This window comes from Marmota flaviventris, chromosome 4 (assembly GCF_047511675.1).
Source record: "Marmota flaviventris isolate mMarFla1 chromosome 4, mMarFla1.hap1, whole genome shotgun sequence".
NCBI classification, from domain to species: Eukaryota; Metazoa; Chordata; class Mammalia; order Rodentia; family Sciuridae; genus Marmota; species Marmota flaviventris.
Window position 1 is genome coordinate 162545160 of NC_092501.1, and position 20036 is coordinate 162565195.

The 20036-nt window shown below is 44.8% G+C and overlaps 1 protein-coding gene across 2 annotated transcripts in view; it reads right to left on the minus strand.

Annotated features, from left to right (window-relative positions):
- The window catches only part of Nalf1 (NALCN channel auxiliary factor 1), a 561783-nt gene that overhangs the window by 13326 nt on the left and 528421 nt on the right, over positions 1-20036 (minus strand). For both annotated transcript variants that reach the window (XM_027938926.3, XM_027938927.3), the window contains exon 2: positions 13220-13391. In XM_027938926.3, coding sequence (XP_027794727.1) covers positions 13220-13391 — 172 coding nt within the window. The remainder of the gene's footprint in view (positions 1-13219; positions 13392-20036) is intronic.

Genomic DNA, 20036 nt, shown 5'->3' on the forward strand with positions numbered 1-20036 from the left:
TCCATCAAAAATCAGACTGTTATCTTGGAGTTGCACACTTTCTGCAGAGTGATAGGGAATAATCATCTAGTTCAGACTCTGGTATGCCAGTTGCCAAACAGAATGTCTCTGGCAGAATGATAGTTTTTATTCCCCTAGTTCAGCGCCAGATAGGGAAATAAAATTATAACTCATTGCACCCAATGGCATCTTGGATCTTTTCGGTTTTGCTTCCCAGGCGCAGCCCTTTTGGGTCATAGGTTTACATGTTGTTATTGTTGTTATTATTATTATTTTGCACCAGAGATTGAACCTGGTGTGATTAATCACTGAGCCACAATCCCAGACCTTCTTTATTTTTTATTTTGGGGCAGGGTCTTGCTAAACTGCTTAGGCCTTGCTAAGTTGCTGAGGTTGGCTTTGGACTTGTGATCCTCCTGCCTCAGCCTCCTGAGCCTGGGATTCCAGGGGTGTGCCACCACGCTCAGCTGGTGTACATATATGTTGAAGACAAAAGACTCTGAAGTTTTAGCACATTGCAAAGGATCTGATCATTATCACTAATTAGTCAAAGAATGAATTTAAAGTGGTAGAGGTATAATGCCAGGGAATCATCCTTTTCTCCTTCTTTTATAAACAACAGGATTTAATATCCAATTGCAACTCTTAATTAGGATACCTAGAATATCTATTCTTCAAAATGACCAAGATAGTCACTTTTACAATAGTTTACATGTCTTTCTGAAGATTATTTTTTTTCAAAAACACATTTTTTAGAAGAGTTAGAAGACCTATTAAAGGAAAAAACATACAGAAAAATAATGTCATTTTCGAGTCCCTGTCTCCTAGAGGCAGTACAGTGTGAGCCAGGCAGGAGCTGGCTCCTGGGCCCCTCTGCGCTGGTCATCTGCAGTGTCTGATGTGCCTGTCATTCCATTCGACCCCAGTGGGACAGCATTCTTTATAGTTCTGTTTCCTGCATAAACAGAGACGTGGAAAAGGAGAGACAACTGGTAATGAAGGAAGAATGGAAGAAGGAAGGGAGGGAGAGAGAGAGACAAAGTCATGTGCATTCACTTAAGAATTAGACATTAAGAAATAATGTAAAAGGAAATAAAAAGGACCAAGGAAACAGTTTCTCTGTCTTCCCTTTCCACTTCTGTAAATTTTCAAAAACAGCCTTCTCTATCCTTAGTTTCTTTCCTCCTCTATCCATGCTTAAAACTGAACATACAAAGCTTCTAGGCTGGAATGTGTTTAATTGCTTACTTCTGCAGATGAACATGTGTTTCTTAGGTCATGACCAGGTCTATTGATCCCTTTTGTATTAACAACATCCGGCACAAGATTGGTGCATTACAGATATGGTAGAAAGAATGATGGATCACTATTAGAAAGAAGGTCCACTTCTTAATCTTCAGAAGTGTGCATAATTTATGGAACATGGCAAAAAGAATTGAGGATGCAGAAGGAATTAAGTTAGCTTGCTGGAAGACCTTAAAATAAGGTGATTTTTCTGGATTATCCATGCAGGACTAATGCAATCACAAGAGCTCTCAAAGTGGAAAGAAGGCAGAGGGTGGATAAGAAAGAGATGACGTATGAAGGACTCTCAACCACTGTTCCCTTTGAAGATGGAGGAGGGAGTCAAGGAACATGGTGGCTTCTGGAAACTGAGAGCAACCGTCAGCTGACAGGCAGCAAAGCAACAGGGCCTGAGTGTCACAACAGCAAGAAACTGCGTTCTGCCAACTGTCTGAGAGATGACACCTGTGCAGGGGAGCCAGCCTGCAGACCCGTGATTCAGCCCCAGGAGGAGCTTCTGACCTACAGAACCACTTGGCAAGTTCTGTCAGCAGTGGAATATGTAGCACAAAGAGCTTTTAGGAAATGATCATCGAATGAATGAAGAGGCAAGAGAAGGACTGAAAATGCAAGAGGAGATACTTAGGGGCAAAGAAGCAGGGTGTACTTCTCCATTGGAAAAGTGTGAAGGAGGAGGAAATCAGCTTAGATGTATTCCGTGCAATTAGTCATTTGCATTTCTCCCTAGCACAGTAAGCCTAACAAGTATTTTATAATAAAAGCAGGGAAATAACCCGCTGGAGCCAAGCTCATGACAAGAAAGTCACTATTAGAAGAATTTCAGCTATTCCAATTACAATCTAAAGAACTGGGGAAAGGAAAGAACAGAAAAGCGTAATGGACCATGCAGTGAACCGTGAACCAAGGAGACAAGGCGGCATCTCTCTGCCCTCCTGGAAGACCTTCCTTATTGATCAGGACATCTCTTCTTGAGGACTCAGTCTCAATTCTCCTGCTGTGTGGGGCGACCAACACGAAACCCACCGTCAGGCTGCCACAGCCCAGCGCCTGCAGCTCTTTGCATTTGGACCTTCTCTCATAGACTCCCATTCACTTCTTAGGTCATTTGATGGAGCTCATGATTTATAATAAATCTGATGCTTTTACTGATGGTGATTCTCCATGCGATTAAAAGTTATTATCTCTCTGGGTAAAAAAAAAATACAGAAAGGAATGAAGAGAGAAGTCGTTTATTTTGAAGGGATGCAGAATGGGAATTGGACACTAGGCCGACTGCAAATCTGAGGGCAGCCTGGCAAGTCAGCAAGACCTGCCTCAAATAAATAAATAAATAAAGCTGGGGATGTAGCTCAGTGGTACAGCACCCTTTGATTCAATCCTCAGTACTGAAAATAAATAAATCAAATTTTTAAAAGATTGAGAATCTAAAAGCCAATGAGGAATTGGTCAAACTGTTGCATAAAGCAATTTGTCTTTATCTCTTTTCAAAACCACATGAGAAGCTCATAAAATCAAGTTGAAAATGATAGAACAAACATATTTCTTAACCAAAGGAAATTTCCCTAGAGACAAAAAGCTTATTCTGCTAGACTTTTTAAAAAATATATATATTCCTTTTTTTCCCCTTTTAAACAGGCTTTATTATTTAGAGCAGTTTCAGCAATATTGAGCAGAAGTTCAGAGTGTCTAGATATTTTTCAAAGGGAAAAGTCACTGAGTACAGTTTTCTCCTGAGATGAAGGGTTTTTCAGTCTCAGGTCTAAAATCTTCCAATTATTTAAACATGAAAAATTGGACACAGCATGCACAACGGTGTCACAGATTCACACTGCTATGTTCCTTCAAAGGAAGATTTGTGAAATTTGCAAAAATGGTTTCATTTTACAAACCAAGATGATCTATAATGCTAATGCTGACTCTCCATATGATCATTATCCTCTAAGACTTCTGGACTGGGCCCTTGTCCTCTTTAAAATCCCTTTTTATCTGCTTCCTGACCTCTAATCCTGCAGAAATTTTGAATTAAAAAAAAAAATGTCTCCATGTGAAAGTTACAATTTATTCACAGACCAACATTGAACTCATCTGTTTCTCTCCACCATTGCAAGCCAATTCTCTGGGCATGGCTCTGCCAGGGCTGCAGACAAAGTTGTTTTCTTCACTTTCTTTGCCCACAGTGCATCCATGTGTCCAAACTTTCTCTTCTTATACGAACCTTGTTATGGGATGCATTTTTTTCTCCCCAATTTCACACAGTTAAATCCTTGTCCCTGGGGATGTACTGTTTTTGGAGAAATGACTTTTAAAGAAATGGTTCTGTGAGAAGCAGATCTTTGGGGTGAGCCCTAATCCAGCATGACTAGTGGCCTTAGGAGAAAAGGGAATTGGACACACAGAGAGACACCAGGAGCGTGACAGAGGAAGCACTGCATGTGGAGCGGGAGGAAGCCATCCACAGGCCGAGCGGAGGCCCCCACCGCTGCCCACACCTCCATCTTGGACCTACAGCCTCAGCACTGTGAGAGCTCATTTCCTCTATATCAGCCACGCAGCCCGTGGTGACTCCAGCCTAGCAGAGCACTACACCATCAAACAGGAAGAGAGCCCAGCCTCTTGGCTGCAGTCTAACCGAACGGACTCCATTAAGACCTCAGAGACACCACCCATCACCATCCGAGATGCAGGAATCAGGATGCAGTATATGCATTTGGGAGACACAACTCAACCTGTAATGCTCAGTTTGGGGAACCCACTTAAAATGTGCCATGCTTGAGGTTAGAGATCCCAACAGGGTAACACAGATCAAACTAGAGTCTTCAAAGAGCATTCTGGAAGATGCATTTTCAAGGAAGCCTCATGCTTTCAATTTTCTCCTTGGGGAGGCCCCACTTTTCCATCAGAGCTGCCCTATTCAAATTGTCCCCAAACCTTTCTTCTCATAGAATTGATTTTAAAGCTATTTTTAAAGCCCACACTTAAAAAACTGAACTTCAACATTTAAATCTAAAATATTTCCTCTTTCAATTACCGATGTTTCTTGGGAAATTTAACCATTTCATAAGTATTTCATACATTTACATATGCATGTAATAATACATGTCTACAAGTGTTACTTGCATATATAAATAATATATGTGAATTTCACATGTAAATATGCTATAAATTGATCTATGCTACAGATATTATCTATTATGTGGTACCTATAACACAAATTAGACTGAGGTTATTTAGATTCAGATGAGTACCTTAGACCATGGTCTGTCTTTCCCCTTTACATCAGCACAGTTTTGGTGTGTTCATGTACAAACTGAAAGCCTCCCTCACCAACCCGACTGACAATGTTAGCCGTCTAAGCACAACTTTTTTTCAAGAACAGTGAGACAGACTGTTCTCTTATTTAACCAGGAAAAAAAAAATGGTCTGGGTTGCAAAATGCTTGTAGCATTCATTTTTAATGGGATATATGCTGTTGAGAAGCCAGGGCATGTTTGTGGAACCACTTAAGCATGCAGGGACTGCAGGCTGTGGCTCCTCCCTCTTCTGCAGAAGCCACCAAGGACTGGCTTTCCCCAGCTCCACCAGAGTAGGGAAACCTTTACTCACACACTGATTTCAGGATGGACTGGCTGGCCATTTCCCGTTCCACGGGAGATACACACACTGGACTCTTAGCTGGGAAATGTGGAGCTCTTCCTGCTTCTGAAGTAGCAGATTTGGGGTTAATCCTGGGCGAAAGCAGCACCAGATCCCAAGGGGTCAGTGAGCCGGGCGTTCCTGCCTTGATCTTACAGCCATGTGGCGTGATGGTGCTATTCAAAGCAATTTGGTGTCCAGAGCAGCTGCAGAGGGGTTGGTTCTTCATAATTTATTTATTTTTTTTTGTAGGTGAACAACCTCATTGAATAAGATTTTGCTGTCACGGATGCCTGAGTCTCCTCTCTGTCGTGGGGTTCAGGAAGCCATGCTGCTATGGGCACTGTCAGCTCCTTGTGCTGGGCAGGGGGTGGGGGGTGTCTCTGAATGGATTGATTCCTTTCCACCCAGGGTGCACCAACCTACTCGACTCTGGGCACCTGGCACTGCCTTACCTTAGGGTGGCATCCAGTAGTCCAACTGGACAAAGGGGCCAGAGAAGACTGCATGGGACTGCCAGATGCCATGTCACTTCTGCTGGAAGGTCAATGGGCAATTGTTGGCTGGTGTCACTAAGATCTTCCCTCAGGGACCTCAAAAAGCCAACTACCCTGTTCTCTGCTGAGTCTCCTTGTGCAGCCACAGTCTAGACCTCAATGGTCCCTGGAGCAGCGAGCTCAGTGCTCACTGCCAGGAAACCTCTGTGGACTGGTTCCCCCAGTTCATGCAAATGCTGAGCTGGTTTCCTCAGCCTCCTGGCTGGACGAGCTGTCTCCCTCCCATTGGGTGTTCGATGGGCTCAGCAGCGTTAGTTGCTTATAGAGAGGAGGAGCTGTTTGGGGGGCCTGACTTTGCAAAACTACTGGCAGAATCCAGGCATCTTTACATCTACTCCAGCCCCCCCCCCCCCCACACACACACACACACATTCTGTTTCCTTGCAGAGGCAAATGAGCTTTTGGGAATACACATGAAGGTAGAAGTCAGGAAGAGCAATCTTAAGTGTGAAGGATCTGAATGCAGATACTAACTGGAATAAACCTCACAAGTACAGTATTCTAAGCCAGGTGTGTTGCCACATGCCTGTAACCCCAGCTACTCCAGAGGCTGGTGCAGAATTATAAGTTCAAGGCCAGCCTCAGCAAGAAGACCCTGTCTCAAAATAAAATGGGATGTAGCTCAGTGGTAGAGTTTTACCTAGCATGCAAGAGGTGTGACGCCCAGCACCAGGATTCCAGTGGAAGATATCGCAATCATATAAAGTTACTAAATTTCATTTATTTTTATAACTTATTCTCTTATTTTAAAAATTTTATTCTAGACATAGCATCTCTCTTCACATTTCTTCTTTGGCCCAAACTGTGATAAATTTTGCTTAGGATCAAATGATCCTAAAACTAAAGTGGCATTTCTTTTTCTTTTTTTTTTTTTTAGAAAAAAATTATAGTTTAAAAAGCAATTAAACATAGAAACACACTAGGGAAAATTCAGAAATGCAACATAGTATGGGTGACTATTTTGAAAATCTCTGGGAAGCAGATTTTTTTTCTGCCAAAATCCTCTTTTAATGAGAAAAATCTGTTCTCTTTTAAAATCCTGCTCAGCTCGCTGGCCACTTTGAATGGGATTTGGGGATCGTTTAGTCTTTCTCTCTTGGAAACTCTCTCAAACGTGAACTTTAAGACAGGAGACACTTCGGAAACTCTGTGGTGAGATCCGCACGCCCATCTATTATCTCCCGCGGGATTCCGAGTCTCTCGGCGGCGGTGCAGTGGCGCAGCGCGGCCGCGAGGGGTCGCCGTCCCCGCGCGCTCACCCTGCCTGTCACGGGGGGAACCGCAGCAGCCCACGGTGTTTCCCCGAGAGGCAGAAACAGAACCTCGTTCTTGTCACAGCTAAAAAATGGGATGCAGAATTTACGTAGAATTCTGAAAATATGTTTCATCTCCGTTGTCAGTAACCCTCAGCGGACCAACTTTTACTTTTGTTCTTTCACTAATTTCCCTACGAACAGATCGCGCCGGGTCTATTCTATCCGTCAATCAAAGGGTAATTTCCCATGTTTGTTGCCATAGCACCCACAGCCTGCGATCCTCCGCTGCCTCTGTTTTCTTAATCTCGGCTCCCTATTACAGGTAAGCAATCAAGGAGTTCTCTGGGGACTCTAGACGGAGGCGAGGAGGTTGGAGAGGGAAACCCACGTAATTACCCCGGGACGGCTGAGCCCAGAGCCGCCCACCCCCTCGCTCTGCAGAGGGAGCTGCGACAGCGGTGCATGGTGAGCGGGGGCCCGGAGCTGAGCCCACCCACCTGGAGCCCTGCAGCCGGCCGGCCCCACACGGACTCAGGCCTGGGTCCTGCCCTACCACCACGCAGAACTTCCCCCTGATTAACCTTCAACCCCTCCTTTATGATGTGTAGGTTTTGTTCTTTAACTGAGAAACCACAGAGATGGCAGGTACAGTGTCTTTCCTTTTTCTCCTAAAACAGAATCAGAATTAAGCATAGGAGGCTGTGCCCTTGCCACCTGGGATTGGTCATGACCTTCTGTAACACCCTGGGTCAAAGACACTGTTCATCCTCAGAGGTTCCTTCTTAATAAGCTATGGGTTTACTGAGGATCACAGTCACATATAGCAGTGGATGATCAAAATAAATTTCAAACTTCGACATTTAGCACGTGGGTCTGTCACATACACATTATAAAGAAATGGTACACTGAGTGTTGAATTTAATAACAGGTACCAAAATTGTGAAGAAAACGTGTTTATTTAGAGAAATTTTTATCTGGTCTGAATCTTCTAGTTCACTAATAGCAGGTGCTGAGATTCACTTTTGTAAATGATAGAAATTTCCAGTATCAGTATGTCTCATAAAACAACATGAAGAAGAACTTGGGGTCCCTCCAATTACATATCCCTAAAAGGCTGGGTACAGAGTACTTTGAGGAGAAGTGGTCACAATACCACTGGTTTGTCACAAAGGAGAAGCACCTTGAACAAGATTGTTCATCACTTGTACCTGACAGTGACACTTACAATTATGCACTCACTCAATAGCGGGGACATTGACAAAAGGAATAAGTTGAGAATCCTCAGCATCAAAGAGGGCACTGTCTCTCCCAGGAGCTGCCAATCCTGTGCATTTTAGATAGTGAGGAAACAGCTGAAGTGAGTGTGTTGAATTTGAAGAAAACTGCAACCTTGCCTTCAATCCTTGATGATAATTGATAATTTTCAGTATAATACCTCACTTACATTTTTGTGTTATTAAAAAAAAAATTACCAGAGGCAAAGATTAAGATTAGCTTGACGCACTCCTCCTCCTGGGATGTGTGGGACGTGTTTGATGGCTGCCACAGAGCCTGGTTTAGTGAAGGGGCTACTGCTGGTGCGTAGGCCATGCTGCCATGAGCCGCCATCCAGGTGGCCTGGGATGTCAGCAGCTAGCTGGGAGTGGGGAAGATTGTTCCCCTGTGTTGAGTCTGCTCGTTGGTCGGTTTGGAAGATGATTCCCTCAATGTGCACTAAGGAGCCTACAATGGCTCATGCTCCCTCCACACATACTTAGAAGACCAGGTAGCCCAGCCTTTGAGCACACTAAGAAGAGGAACCTCTGAAAAATGTGCGACTTGGAGTTTGGGACGAATGCTGAGCACAGGGTGCTCCTCCAGCCAGCCCTGCTGCATCTCTGAGCTGATTTCTTCCAAGCTGAAGCTGTTCTCTGGGGACCCTCATGCATTTGGCAAGGTAGCAGTGCACAGAGGAGCACTCATCAGGGACACCCCCGGACCCTGGGGAGACGATATGATCCTGTGTGGTCACAGAATCTCCAGAGGCCTGGCCATCTCCAGGAAAGAAGATGCAGATGCAATTAAGGCATGGAAGACTTTACAAGGACATGGAGGTTTACAAGGTCAATTATCTAAGGTAATACAAGGAGCTAATGAACCTTATGCTGAATTTGTAGATAGGCTTATTCAAACAGCTACCAGAGTTTTTGGGAATACAGAACAAGCAATGCCATTAATAAAACAACTGGCTTATGAGCAAGCGAATCCTTGGTGCAGAGAAGTCATTAGACCATGGAAACATGAAGATTTAAACACATATATTAAATTATGTAGAGACATTAATGAACAAGAGCAAGTCGTGGCAGCTGCAGTAAAACAGGCTTTAGATGCCAGGCCAAGAACATGCTACAATTGTGAACAAACAGGACATTTTAAAAGGAATTGCCCCATAGGAGGAGGGTTTAACAAAACTAGGTATCAAAGGAGTAGAATACCGGGTATTTGCCCACGATGCCGTAGAGGAAGACATTGGGCTAATGAATGCCGTTCTCAAACCACCATAGAGGGTACTCCATTATCAAAAAACGAACAAGGACCAGGTGTTTATCCATGATATCGTGGAGAAAGGCATCAGGCTCTGTTGCCAAAAAATGGACAGGGGGGCCCAATGCTCCGGGGCCCAAAACCACAAATATACAGAGCACTGGAGGAACCCAGCAATCCCGTCAGGGTAGTGCCCAGGACACATTGTCCATCAGATCCCTCATCAGACAAACCTGAGGGAGCGCAGGGTTGGACATCTGTGCCTCCGCCAGATCAGTACTAACTCCAGAGATGGGAGTTCAGATCATTCCCACAGGGGTAAAAGGACCTCTTCCCAAAGGAACAGTAGGCTTATTATTGGGATGCAGCTCTTCTACTCTAAAAGGACTTATGATAAGTCCTGGGGTAATTGATCCCGATTATGAAGGTGAAATAAAAATTATAGCCAGTTCTCCAAAGGGTATATCAGTAATTTCACCAGGAGATAGAATAGCACAGTTACTAATAATACCCAGCCTACATGATAAATTTTCCAGTTGTGCTGTAGAAAGAGGTTCCAAGGGATTAGGCTCCACAGGTGTAGACTGGGTTATGCTTTCTTTAAATTTAGATTCTCGCCCCATGCTAAAACTAAATATTCAAGGACATGAATTTAATGGACTACTGGATACAGGTGCAGACCTTAGCATCATCTCTCGTCAAGAATGGCCAAAACATTGGCCATTACAACAAGCACTCAAACGCTTCAAGGCCTAGGAGTGGCAACTAATCCCCATAGAAGTGCAATGGTATTAGATTGGAAGGATCCTGAAGGATGTGAAGGAACTATACAGCCATATGTATTGGATCATCTTCCCATTAAATTTATGGGGACGAGATGTCCTAGATCAATTAGGTTTGACATTAACAAATAACATCAACCAAAATGCACCCACTATTATGGCTAGACAAGGTTTTAGGAAAGGAAAAAGATTAGAAAAATAAGAACAAGGTATATCAGCACCAATACAAATAGATCAAGGAACGGACAGACATGGGTTGGATTTTCAGAAAGGGCCATTGAGACAATAAAAATTACTTGGAAATCAGAAAGACCAGTATGGGTTCCTCAGTGGCCCCTGACTAAAGAAAAGATACAAGCAGCCCATGACCTGATCAAACAACAATTAGCGGAAGGACATATACAACCTTCTGTATCTCCCCATAATACTCCCATTTTTGCCATCAAAAAGAAATCTGGTAAATGGAGATTGTTGCAAGATTTAAGAGCCATTAATAATGAGATGGTTATTATGGGACCTGCTCAATCGGGGATTCCTCAATTGTCTGCTTTGCCAAAAACTTGGTATGTTTTAGTTATAGATATTAAAGATTGTTTTTTTTTCAATTCCAATTCATCCTGAGGATAGTCCACGTTTTGCATTTACTATCCCTGCACTGAATCATGAAGGTCCTGATCAGAGATATGAGTGGAAAGTACTCTCTCAAGGGATGGCTAACAGCCCAACAATGTGTCAAATTTATGTTAACAAAGTAATCCAGCCACTTGGAAATAAAAATCCTGAACTACAAATATTTCACTATATGGATGATGTATTATTAGCACACAAAGATAAAAACACATTGCTAGAAGTTTGCTGGGGCCGCTGTGAGCCAATCATCAACTGGCAGCTGGAAGTTTGCTGGCAGCTGGAAGTTTGCTGGGGCCCCTTCGGCTGTGGCTCTCAACAACCAGTCTGAAAACATGATCTTTCCTGTCCAAGACTTTCACAGAACTTCAGGGCAATATGCATGCGGCATTGACCGTGCAGCTCTAATGGCTCAGTAATGAAGCCACATGGAGAGTGGAGGAAGAACAGCAAGGTCCCAGAGGCTCCTAGAGCAGAGCCCTGGTGGCCTTCCACGGAGATGAAGGAGGCACTGTGTCCTGAGCCAGCCACACAGCTCTCTCTTCCTGTGGGGTTCCTTAACAATGTGATTATGGAGAGGAAGTTTTTATGAAACTTAAAAAACAATTAAAAATACTAGGTGTGCTCTGGCCCACGTTGTGTGGAGGGAAATGCAATCCTGACTTTCCCTTTCTGTTGGCCTTTAAAGTCTGAGAAAGGAAGTTAACGTCCAAGTGCATCTTTGAGATCCACAGATATGGATGAAGATGAGGAGACAATTGAGGATAAACAGCATCACCTACACCCCCGCCTGGGCTAGTGTCCACATTAAGAACCAGGTGCAGGCTGCCGACCTTCTGCAGGAGAAAGCCACATGCGTGCCCATGACAGCAGACAGCATTCCACAAGACACCGTGCCTTTCCCCAAAGTCCTAGCACCGCTGACACCTCCCTGGCCCATAGTCAATAACTAAGGGCCACAAATTTTGACAGTTGTTAATGGGAAGTTCCATGTAAACCTCAAGATAAATTGAAAATTGCCTGTGCCTGGTGAAATTTATCTCAGAAGGCAAGAAGATAATTTTGTAAGGGGGGGGGGGAGGAAAGATGTTGGTTTCCTTCTTCTTCCTCCCTCCCTCCCTCCCTCCCTCCCTTCCTTCCTTCCTTCCTCCCTCCCTCCCTCTCCTTCTCTCTCCCCTCTCTCTCTTTTCTCATTTTCTCCCCAACAGAGAAGGAACATAAAAAATGATCTAAGCATCAAATCTGTAGAATAACAAGAACAACTGCTAAACCATTTGACATTTCAAAGATCACCATCTTGGATACAAGGGCATTTGCCAATCTGTGTTGTTGGGTGCTCTTCTCATCTGTGACCCTTAGAGCAAACTGGCATGGGTTGGGAAGGGTGATTGCTATTGCTGATGTGCTAGGAAGGGTAGTGTCACAGGAAGAATGCATGAGAGAAAGAGCAGCCCACATCTCCTCACCTACAGCCAGGGGTCCTTCCCCCCAGGATGACATGAGACACCTGTCCATTCCTCCAGGCAGGTCTTAGGAGGAGAACTGCAGGGCTGTCTCTTGCTGGCTTGTCACTTGCACTTAGAACAATATGGCTAATGCACAAGAGATCTGGAAATAATTTGATGGATTTCACATTTGCATCTCAATATGTCACTGTGTTTAAGAGGAGTTTCCTAAAATCTAAGATAAGAATAGGGTTTCCATGTTTGTCTACACTTACCATAGTGTTTTATCCTTAAAACTTGAAAACTAGACGTGGTATGAGTCAAGACATGTAGTTACAAGGATATTATGTTTTCCAACTATAACAAAATACAGAGAAACAACTTGGATTTTCACTTCACTCTGGCCAAATATCTCGTTCTCAATGTTATTGTCAAAAATGAACCACTTTTGTCCTTTGCATCTTACTCTGAGTTATATAATGCTTATAAATATCCAGAAAATGCATGCAGTTGCTGGTGTTTCTCCCCCTCTCAGCCCTCCACGGAAACAAGTAAACATTGTTAATGGGAAATATAAACTCAAATTGTATCTGGCACTTGTGCAGCTCTAACACATAAACCGACATACATAATAACTTATGCAGATATGTTATGCTACTGATACTTAAGATAACATAAAGTTCTCAGAAAATAGACACGGAGACATAAACATGCTAATTTGGAGAAGCATCACCTTAACGGTCTTTCCCCATCATCTGTTCTTATATAATGTAGAGAAAATGCAGGCAGAATCCAGCCCACTCCTAGTCACATGTAAGTGTCTCACTATTGCTAACATGTTCCCTGCAGAATTATCCTCTCACAGAGTTCATGACTGTGGACTCAGTGGTAGCATAGACAGTGGAGCATAAACACTGAACAGTGTTCAGATCATGGGAGGGCGGTGCTTTCTGTGCCTCTACCTGGGCAAGCATGGAAAATTACCAGCTGCATCTTCAAAGGCTGTATGAGTGGGAGGAAGCAGCAAAGCAAGGAAACATCACAAAAGAAGGAACCCCGAGAGACACCGGGCAGAGCAGGCCCGCTCCTACCTGTGCAGATGAAACTGGAGAGGCCTCCATAGATGACTTCATCATTGTCGGGCAGTATAAACGGACACCTTGTCTGAACCTCCAAACAGTATTGCTTGCAAGGAATTGTCTTTCTGCAGTTAAACTGTGTGACTTCAAAATACTGGGAACAGAGCCAGGCTTTGTAGACAATCTGAAAAAAAAAAAAAAAGAATAAAAAATATGGCGGGGTGACAAGAGCTCTGCCTACAGTAAAGGACATGCTGTACTGCGAGCAGCACGCTGTGGTTTCAAGTGGATCATAAGGAAACCTCATTTCCAGAAAGCATATTTACACAGTGGCAGCTGCATGCGATAAGAGCGGAGCAACAAATTTCTGCAGTAGGAGAAAACAGTCGGCGATTGAGCACTTACTAACTTACTAATGTGCAAGGCGAATTCTGGCATTTGGTTTACCAGATGAGTGTCTTTGGACAACAGTGGATTTAGTGAAGTTTTCAAACCCAGGGATATATAGGGGAAAAGGCAGAATGACCCTGTGGATAAACTGTAGCTATTTACTGCAGTGAGCAAGGTGGCTAGTGATTCCCTGGACCGCGACATACCGTTGACGCCTCTATCGGACACTAGATGGCGCCAAGGTCCTTAAAGAAGGGCTCCCGCTGCAGAAGCACCGTCTGCTGGCCTGGCTCGCACCTCTGAGGCGCAGAACAGGAAGACAGGGGCATTTACATGGATGACTCACATCAGATGCAGAAAAAAACCTCCTTGGAAGACCGGAAACACTCAACATAGATCAGAAATGACATGCCGTGGTGAGGTTAGGAGGAGGGAAACCTCGTCAAAGCCACAGTGTCACCTGTTTAGAGGTTATGTTATCCACGTCAATCTTGGATCTGTGTTTTGTTTTGGTTTTGGTTTTGGTCCTAGGGATCAAACCCAGGGGTGCCACACCACTGAGCCACATCCCTAGCCCTTTTTATTTGTGTGTGCGTGTGTGTTTTGAGACAGGGTTTCTCTGAGTTGCTTGCTAAATTGTTGAAACTGGCCTGGAATTTGCACATCTCCTGCCTCAGCCTCCCTCCGGAGTCCAGTCACTGGGATTAAAGGCGTGTGACACCACGCCTTGGCTGTTTGGTGTTTATCTAATTGAATGTGATGTGAAAGGAGTCTGTCTTCATTTTTCTTTGGTTTTTGGTAGCTATTCAGAGAAATATTAATTGGGAAAGATGACTTTTTCCTTACATAAAAATAACCCCAATTTAAATTGGAATAAACATTGGCCACAGTATCCACCAAAGGGATGAATCACTGAAATTCAGCCTTGTCTTGGGTCCTTGGCAGTGATGGCTTTTGTTTTTGTTTTTTGTTTCTAGGTTTTTCTGTTACTCGGATAACATTTTGCCCATTGTGTGCTAGGGAAACATCAATGGTTTAGAGTTCCATGGACACTAAGAGATTAAAAGTTCTAGATAACAATAGCAAGAATAATCAATCATTTGTCATGTTTATTCTGTGTTCTAAGCATGTTACAATTAGCATGTAATTTTTGGCATATAGTTAAAGTGTAGCTATTATCCCCTTTGCTCAAGGGGATAAGTGGAAAACCCACGATTTAAATTTATATTCTAGAGGACTCTCAAGGTCATGTTCTTAATAATTTGTCTATGTTTAATTTGAAAACTTTCTCAAAGAACTTAGGCAATCACAGGGAGTTTTTGGATATACCCAGAAGCAACATGTGTGCTCCTTTTCAAAAAGCACTTGCTAGAAGGAGGATTGCATAGAATTTCTGTTCTTAACTTCCAATTAATTTCATTAACATGAAGTTATGTTCTCTGGTCAAGATGCCTCTACAAGAGTAAGATGGGATAAATGTCAATTTCAGATCCAATTTTAGATAGCCAAAGTGATTCTTATTTGCTAAGTCATTGTCAGTGGTCCATAGTTACCCATAAAACCAAAAACAGACAAATAATTCCTATTCTTGTAGGTCTTTTGAGTGGGTCCTAAATGTAAAAGTATACAATGAAAATTTTCACCAGAGAAAAAAATGCTCTCTTGGCTGGGAATCCCTTTAAGAGTCCTTAAATTTCAGCTGGGAAGGTGGTGGGAGTGTGCCCAGGCACTTTGTGACAGGTGGAAGTGGTACCCCTGCATCATCAGAAAGGGGCTGGAAGCATCTGTTTCAGAAGAAGAGAAAATAAAATGGGTTTTAACCATTCTTTGGGGTTAAAGTTTGAATTGAAGATACTTTGCAGAATACCACTTGATATGCATGTGATATAATGTGAAATATGAATATATGATATAAACTGAGGTGATCTAAGACTGGTCTGTGTTCACCGTGTGAATCCTGGTTCTAATTACCTACCAGGTACCGGAGGGGTTTGGGAATGGTTCTATCTACATCCTAACAATAAAGTTCCACTGTAAGGAAAGCTCACATTCTGGGAATTTTAAAGGGATTCCCAGCCAAGAGAGCATATTTCTGAAACTCTAAAGCCTAGAGTTACATTGTTCTAAGATAAGATTTTTCTTTTAACGAGTATACCTATGTAATTTCAGTCAATTCCATGTATTTTCATGGGCCTTGGGGTGCATGTCCCCACTCTTGCTCCCCATGGGCTTTGACAGAGTCAGGATGGTGTCCCAGTGGCCTCTCGTGAGCATTAGGGACAGACAAGGTCTCTGGGGACACAGACTAATCCTCTTTCCCAGTCTTTTCCTCTGCATTGTTCTCTTGGAACAGAACCATTGTTCTTCTAGTTCAATTTGTATGGAGATTTTTCACTCAAAAAATGCATAAGGGATCAAAGCAGGTGTTATAAGCAGGAGGTAGATGGTCTGCCAGAAAGTGGCCACTGCTGCACAGCTGTCTGGGGCACTCAGGCATCGCACCATATCCAGCCAGGTCCCCTGCATGTCAGTTCCTGATCATCCACATAGCGACATTTGAACACGCCGCCAAGAGCTCTCATCTGACTATTAAACATTTTCTAAAATTTGAGTTCTAGGCACAAGACATGTCAGAAAGCAATTGGAAGAAACAGTGAGAATCAAAACAAAATAAAGATAGGAAAAATATTTTATTGCTACTTAAGAGACTAAGTCTGGGCTGGGGTTGTGGCTCAGCAGTAGAGTGCTCGCCTAGCACGTGCGAGACCCTGGGTTCGATCCTCAGCACCACATACAAAAATAAACAAGTGAAATAAAGGTGTTATGTCCAACTAAAACGAAAAAATAAATATTTTTTTTAAAAAGAGAGAGACTAGTCTGAGAAATTATTTTTCTATAAATGGCGATTCATCTTTTCTCTGTGTAGACATGTTTCTGATAAAAGAGACAAGGCACACATACAGCACATTTGCTAAAACATTCCAGAGGTAACCGGAAAAGCTTTGCCAGGGAAGTAAGAAAATTCTTCTCTAATCTAGACAAAGATTACTTGAAACGTGAAATACTGGGTTAGCAAGACATCTGGAGACTGTCATGTGGATAACAGAAATGGCTGCGGACGCGCAGTAACTGGAAGTAGAGAGGGGTGGCTACCTGCAGATGCCTCAGTATCTAAGGAGTTGCTGGGTGCTAATGACGGTGGCTTTTTTTTAAGTGTAGAAACAGAAGGTAAGAGTGAAAACAAATAGGTAAATATTGGCACAACATAAAGAAGCGCTTTCTTGCCAGAAGAGATGTGTTGGAATAAAATGGTCTCTCTGCTGAGGCACTAAGCTCTCTTTAACTGGAAGAGCTCAAACTGACTTGAAATTTCTGGTCAGAAAACCTCCAAGAGGATTCCTGGGTGAGGAAGCTGAGAGAAATGAGTGGCTCCAAGATACTTCTAACACGTTTCTAGAAGTTTCTGAAGGAGGGAGGTTGATAAAATTGGATGTTTTGTGGTGGCATGGAGCTAAAAGGAAAACACTTTTTTCTTTTCTTTTCTTTTTTTTTTTTGGGGGGGGGGTACTGGAGATTGAACCCCAGGGTGTTAAACCACTGAGCAACATCCCCAGCCCTTTCTATATTTTACTTAGAGATACGGTCTTGCTAAGTTCCTTAGGGCCTTGCTAAGTTGCTGAGGCTGGCTTTGCACTCATGATGCCCCTGCCTAGGGTTTGACAAACAAAAACATGTGACAAGAAATGAATATACTTGCTTCATATCATTGGAACTATTTAGTACAAGGAGGTAAAAGACCTTCTCGATCATAGATCAGCCTTCCCCTACAGGAAGGCTCTGGACATGCCTTCTGATGGCTCATCTGTTGAGAACCTTTTACAAAATGCCTACAATCAGCATTTTTTTTCCTAATAGGAGGCCAGATTATCTTTACTTTTTAAATATACTTTGTTTCCCTCTCCAAATCCATATCTATATCTTAGAGTTAAGTGGCAGATTTATATTGCAAATATGTGTTAGTCTGCTGAGAAAAATATCGTGCTGGCTACAAATTTTTAGTACAAAGAAAAACATCAGGTATTGGCAATGGTTGTCCTCTTCAAACCAAGAGGTCCCTTTCTCATGTCCCAGTTCTTTTCTGATCTGCCACATTTGTTGATGCATTTTGTTAGGTCCACTTCTGTCGGCTCCACTGCTTTGCTGGCCTGTGTCTGGGGCCACACATTTATGAGCTCTGGTCTGCTCTGGCACCTGCCTCGGGCTGCTGCAGTTAGGTGCTTAACGCATGCGACAGTTTTGAGCAGGTGTGGAGCTCAACATCAGCTCCCCTTCGTGTCCCTGAACGCCTGCCGCCGGCTCTGCCTGTGTCGGTGTCTCCTGAAGGCACGTGCACCCAGAAGCTGGCAAGTGTGGTACTTTCTGAGGGGAAGATGTGAAACCAAAGCACTGCCTGAGGCCCAGCCAAGTCTGGGAGGATCTGCAGGGAGGCTGAGTGCTGAGGCCCTGGGCCACCAGAGGCAGACAAGGGCAGCACACGGTATTTCTGGCCCCTTCCCTGAAGAAGGCTGCGAGCGCCTCCCTGCTCTGGGCTGTGACCCACTTTTCGGATCCTGCTGTTATGCTTGGGCTTTTCCCTGGTGCCTCAGAGCTCCCTGAGCCCCTGCAGCGGCCCCACATTCCCAGGTGCGCCCACGCCCTTCCCAGCACCAGGCTGAGGCCCTGTGCTGCCCGTGGTGGCCGCCGGCGTCCACTCACACAGGGACAGAGCTGGTGTGGCCACACTGCGCCGACCTCAGCCGGCCTGCTGCCCAGGGCAGGCCACGTGGGGGCCACAGAAGCTGACTGCAGAGAAGGTGCCCAGCGACGCGCAGCCTGTGCTTTCCCAAGGAGAGGAGGAGTGGCCCAAGGCTGAACCTGTGCCCGGGGGAGAAGGGAGACCGAGAAGAGTCTGCCAGCCCCTCAGCACGCTCAGGAGAAAGAGTGCCCTACTTAGGATCCCAGCGGGCTTGCTCCCTCTGGCCCTCCTTATTCCACCTCTTCTGTCCCCCACCTTCTGTTCTTTCATCTCTCCCTCTTGATCTCACTGTGGTTGGGCTCCAGCAGGGGCCTCTCCATTCCAAGCTCCCCCAGCCCAGCTGCTGAGTCAGCCATTCCCCATCCGACCTCTGGCCAGCACTGACCACGGTGGGCCCAGAGAGGGAGCCCCCCGACTTGGTGACTTGCAGTACCCTGGCTTCCCTCCTCCTCCCGCCCGCCTAGGCCCCCCTCTGTGTGCTGTTGTCCTGGGTTCTTGTCTGTTTTCCTCCACAAAATGTCAGTATCACTTAGGCCCCAGATCTGGTCCGCAGTCCGCCCTCATGATTCATTTGTTATCTGGGAGATAGTGAGAGCTCCATCTATTTCCAGTGCCATCTCTCTCTCTCTCTCTCTCTCTCTTTCCCTCATCTGATCTGTTTCAGTTAAACTCTTCAACATCTCAAGTTCAGGACAATACCAAGTTGGAATCAGCATCTTTTCAGAGGAATCTGGGAGCTGCCCTAAGCCTCTTCTGCACTCTCCACGACTCCATCCCCCTCTGTGGGGCCACCCCTCGACCCCTCTGATACCTGGACACCTCTTCTGCTTTCCGCTGACACCTGCGCTCTCCCCGTCACTGCCTCTCCCCGCCCTGTGCGCTCTGCCTTTGTGCCCTGCACTGTGAGCTTGTCCTCAGCTGCAGTCGGAGGGATGTTGGCCTAGTTCATTGATTTCGCCACTCCAGGTGTCATCCATCCCTGAGGGCACCAGGGAAAAGTGCAAAGCCCTCAACAGCCTCAGAAGCTTAAAGACCTTTGTCCTGCTCTGCACTTCAGCCGCATCACGCCATTCCCATCCTTTCAGTGGGCTCTCAGGCTGTGACAACTGACGGGCAGGTCACTAAGTGTGCCTTGGTAGCTCCTGCCTGAAGGCACCTCCCTCCAGCTTGGCCTGCTAAGATCTCATGTCCTGTGAAGCCCTTCTGGATGCCCTCCTCAGTCCCCGTTTCAAGCCCCTGAATGGCATTCCAGTGGACGTTCACTGGCCCCCTCTTGCGGCTTCCTTTCTGGAGTGGACACTCTGGCAACCATCAGAGCCTTGTGCCCTTTTTGTATCCCTGGTGCTCTGGATGTGCCCAGTAGAAGTTTACCTTCAGGGGACTTCTCACTGGGAATTAGCTGCGTGCCTTTGGGTTTGCGTACAGAATCCTGTAATTGGTGAGGGACTGCCAGGCCAAGACTCTGAGGACATGCAGACCCAAGGCTCCAGCCTTAATCGAAGGTCCAATAAATGTTAAAGAAATAGAATTTCAAAAGCCCACTTTATATAGCGAATCTCTCTTCCAAAAAGATGCCATGGTCCAGGTGCCCAGTGCAGGGTGGGCCCAGGTACAAGCTGAGAATGTCCCACACAGCAGAGGTGA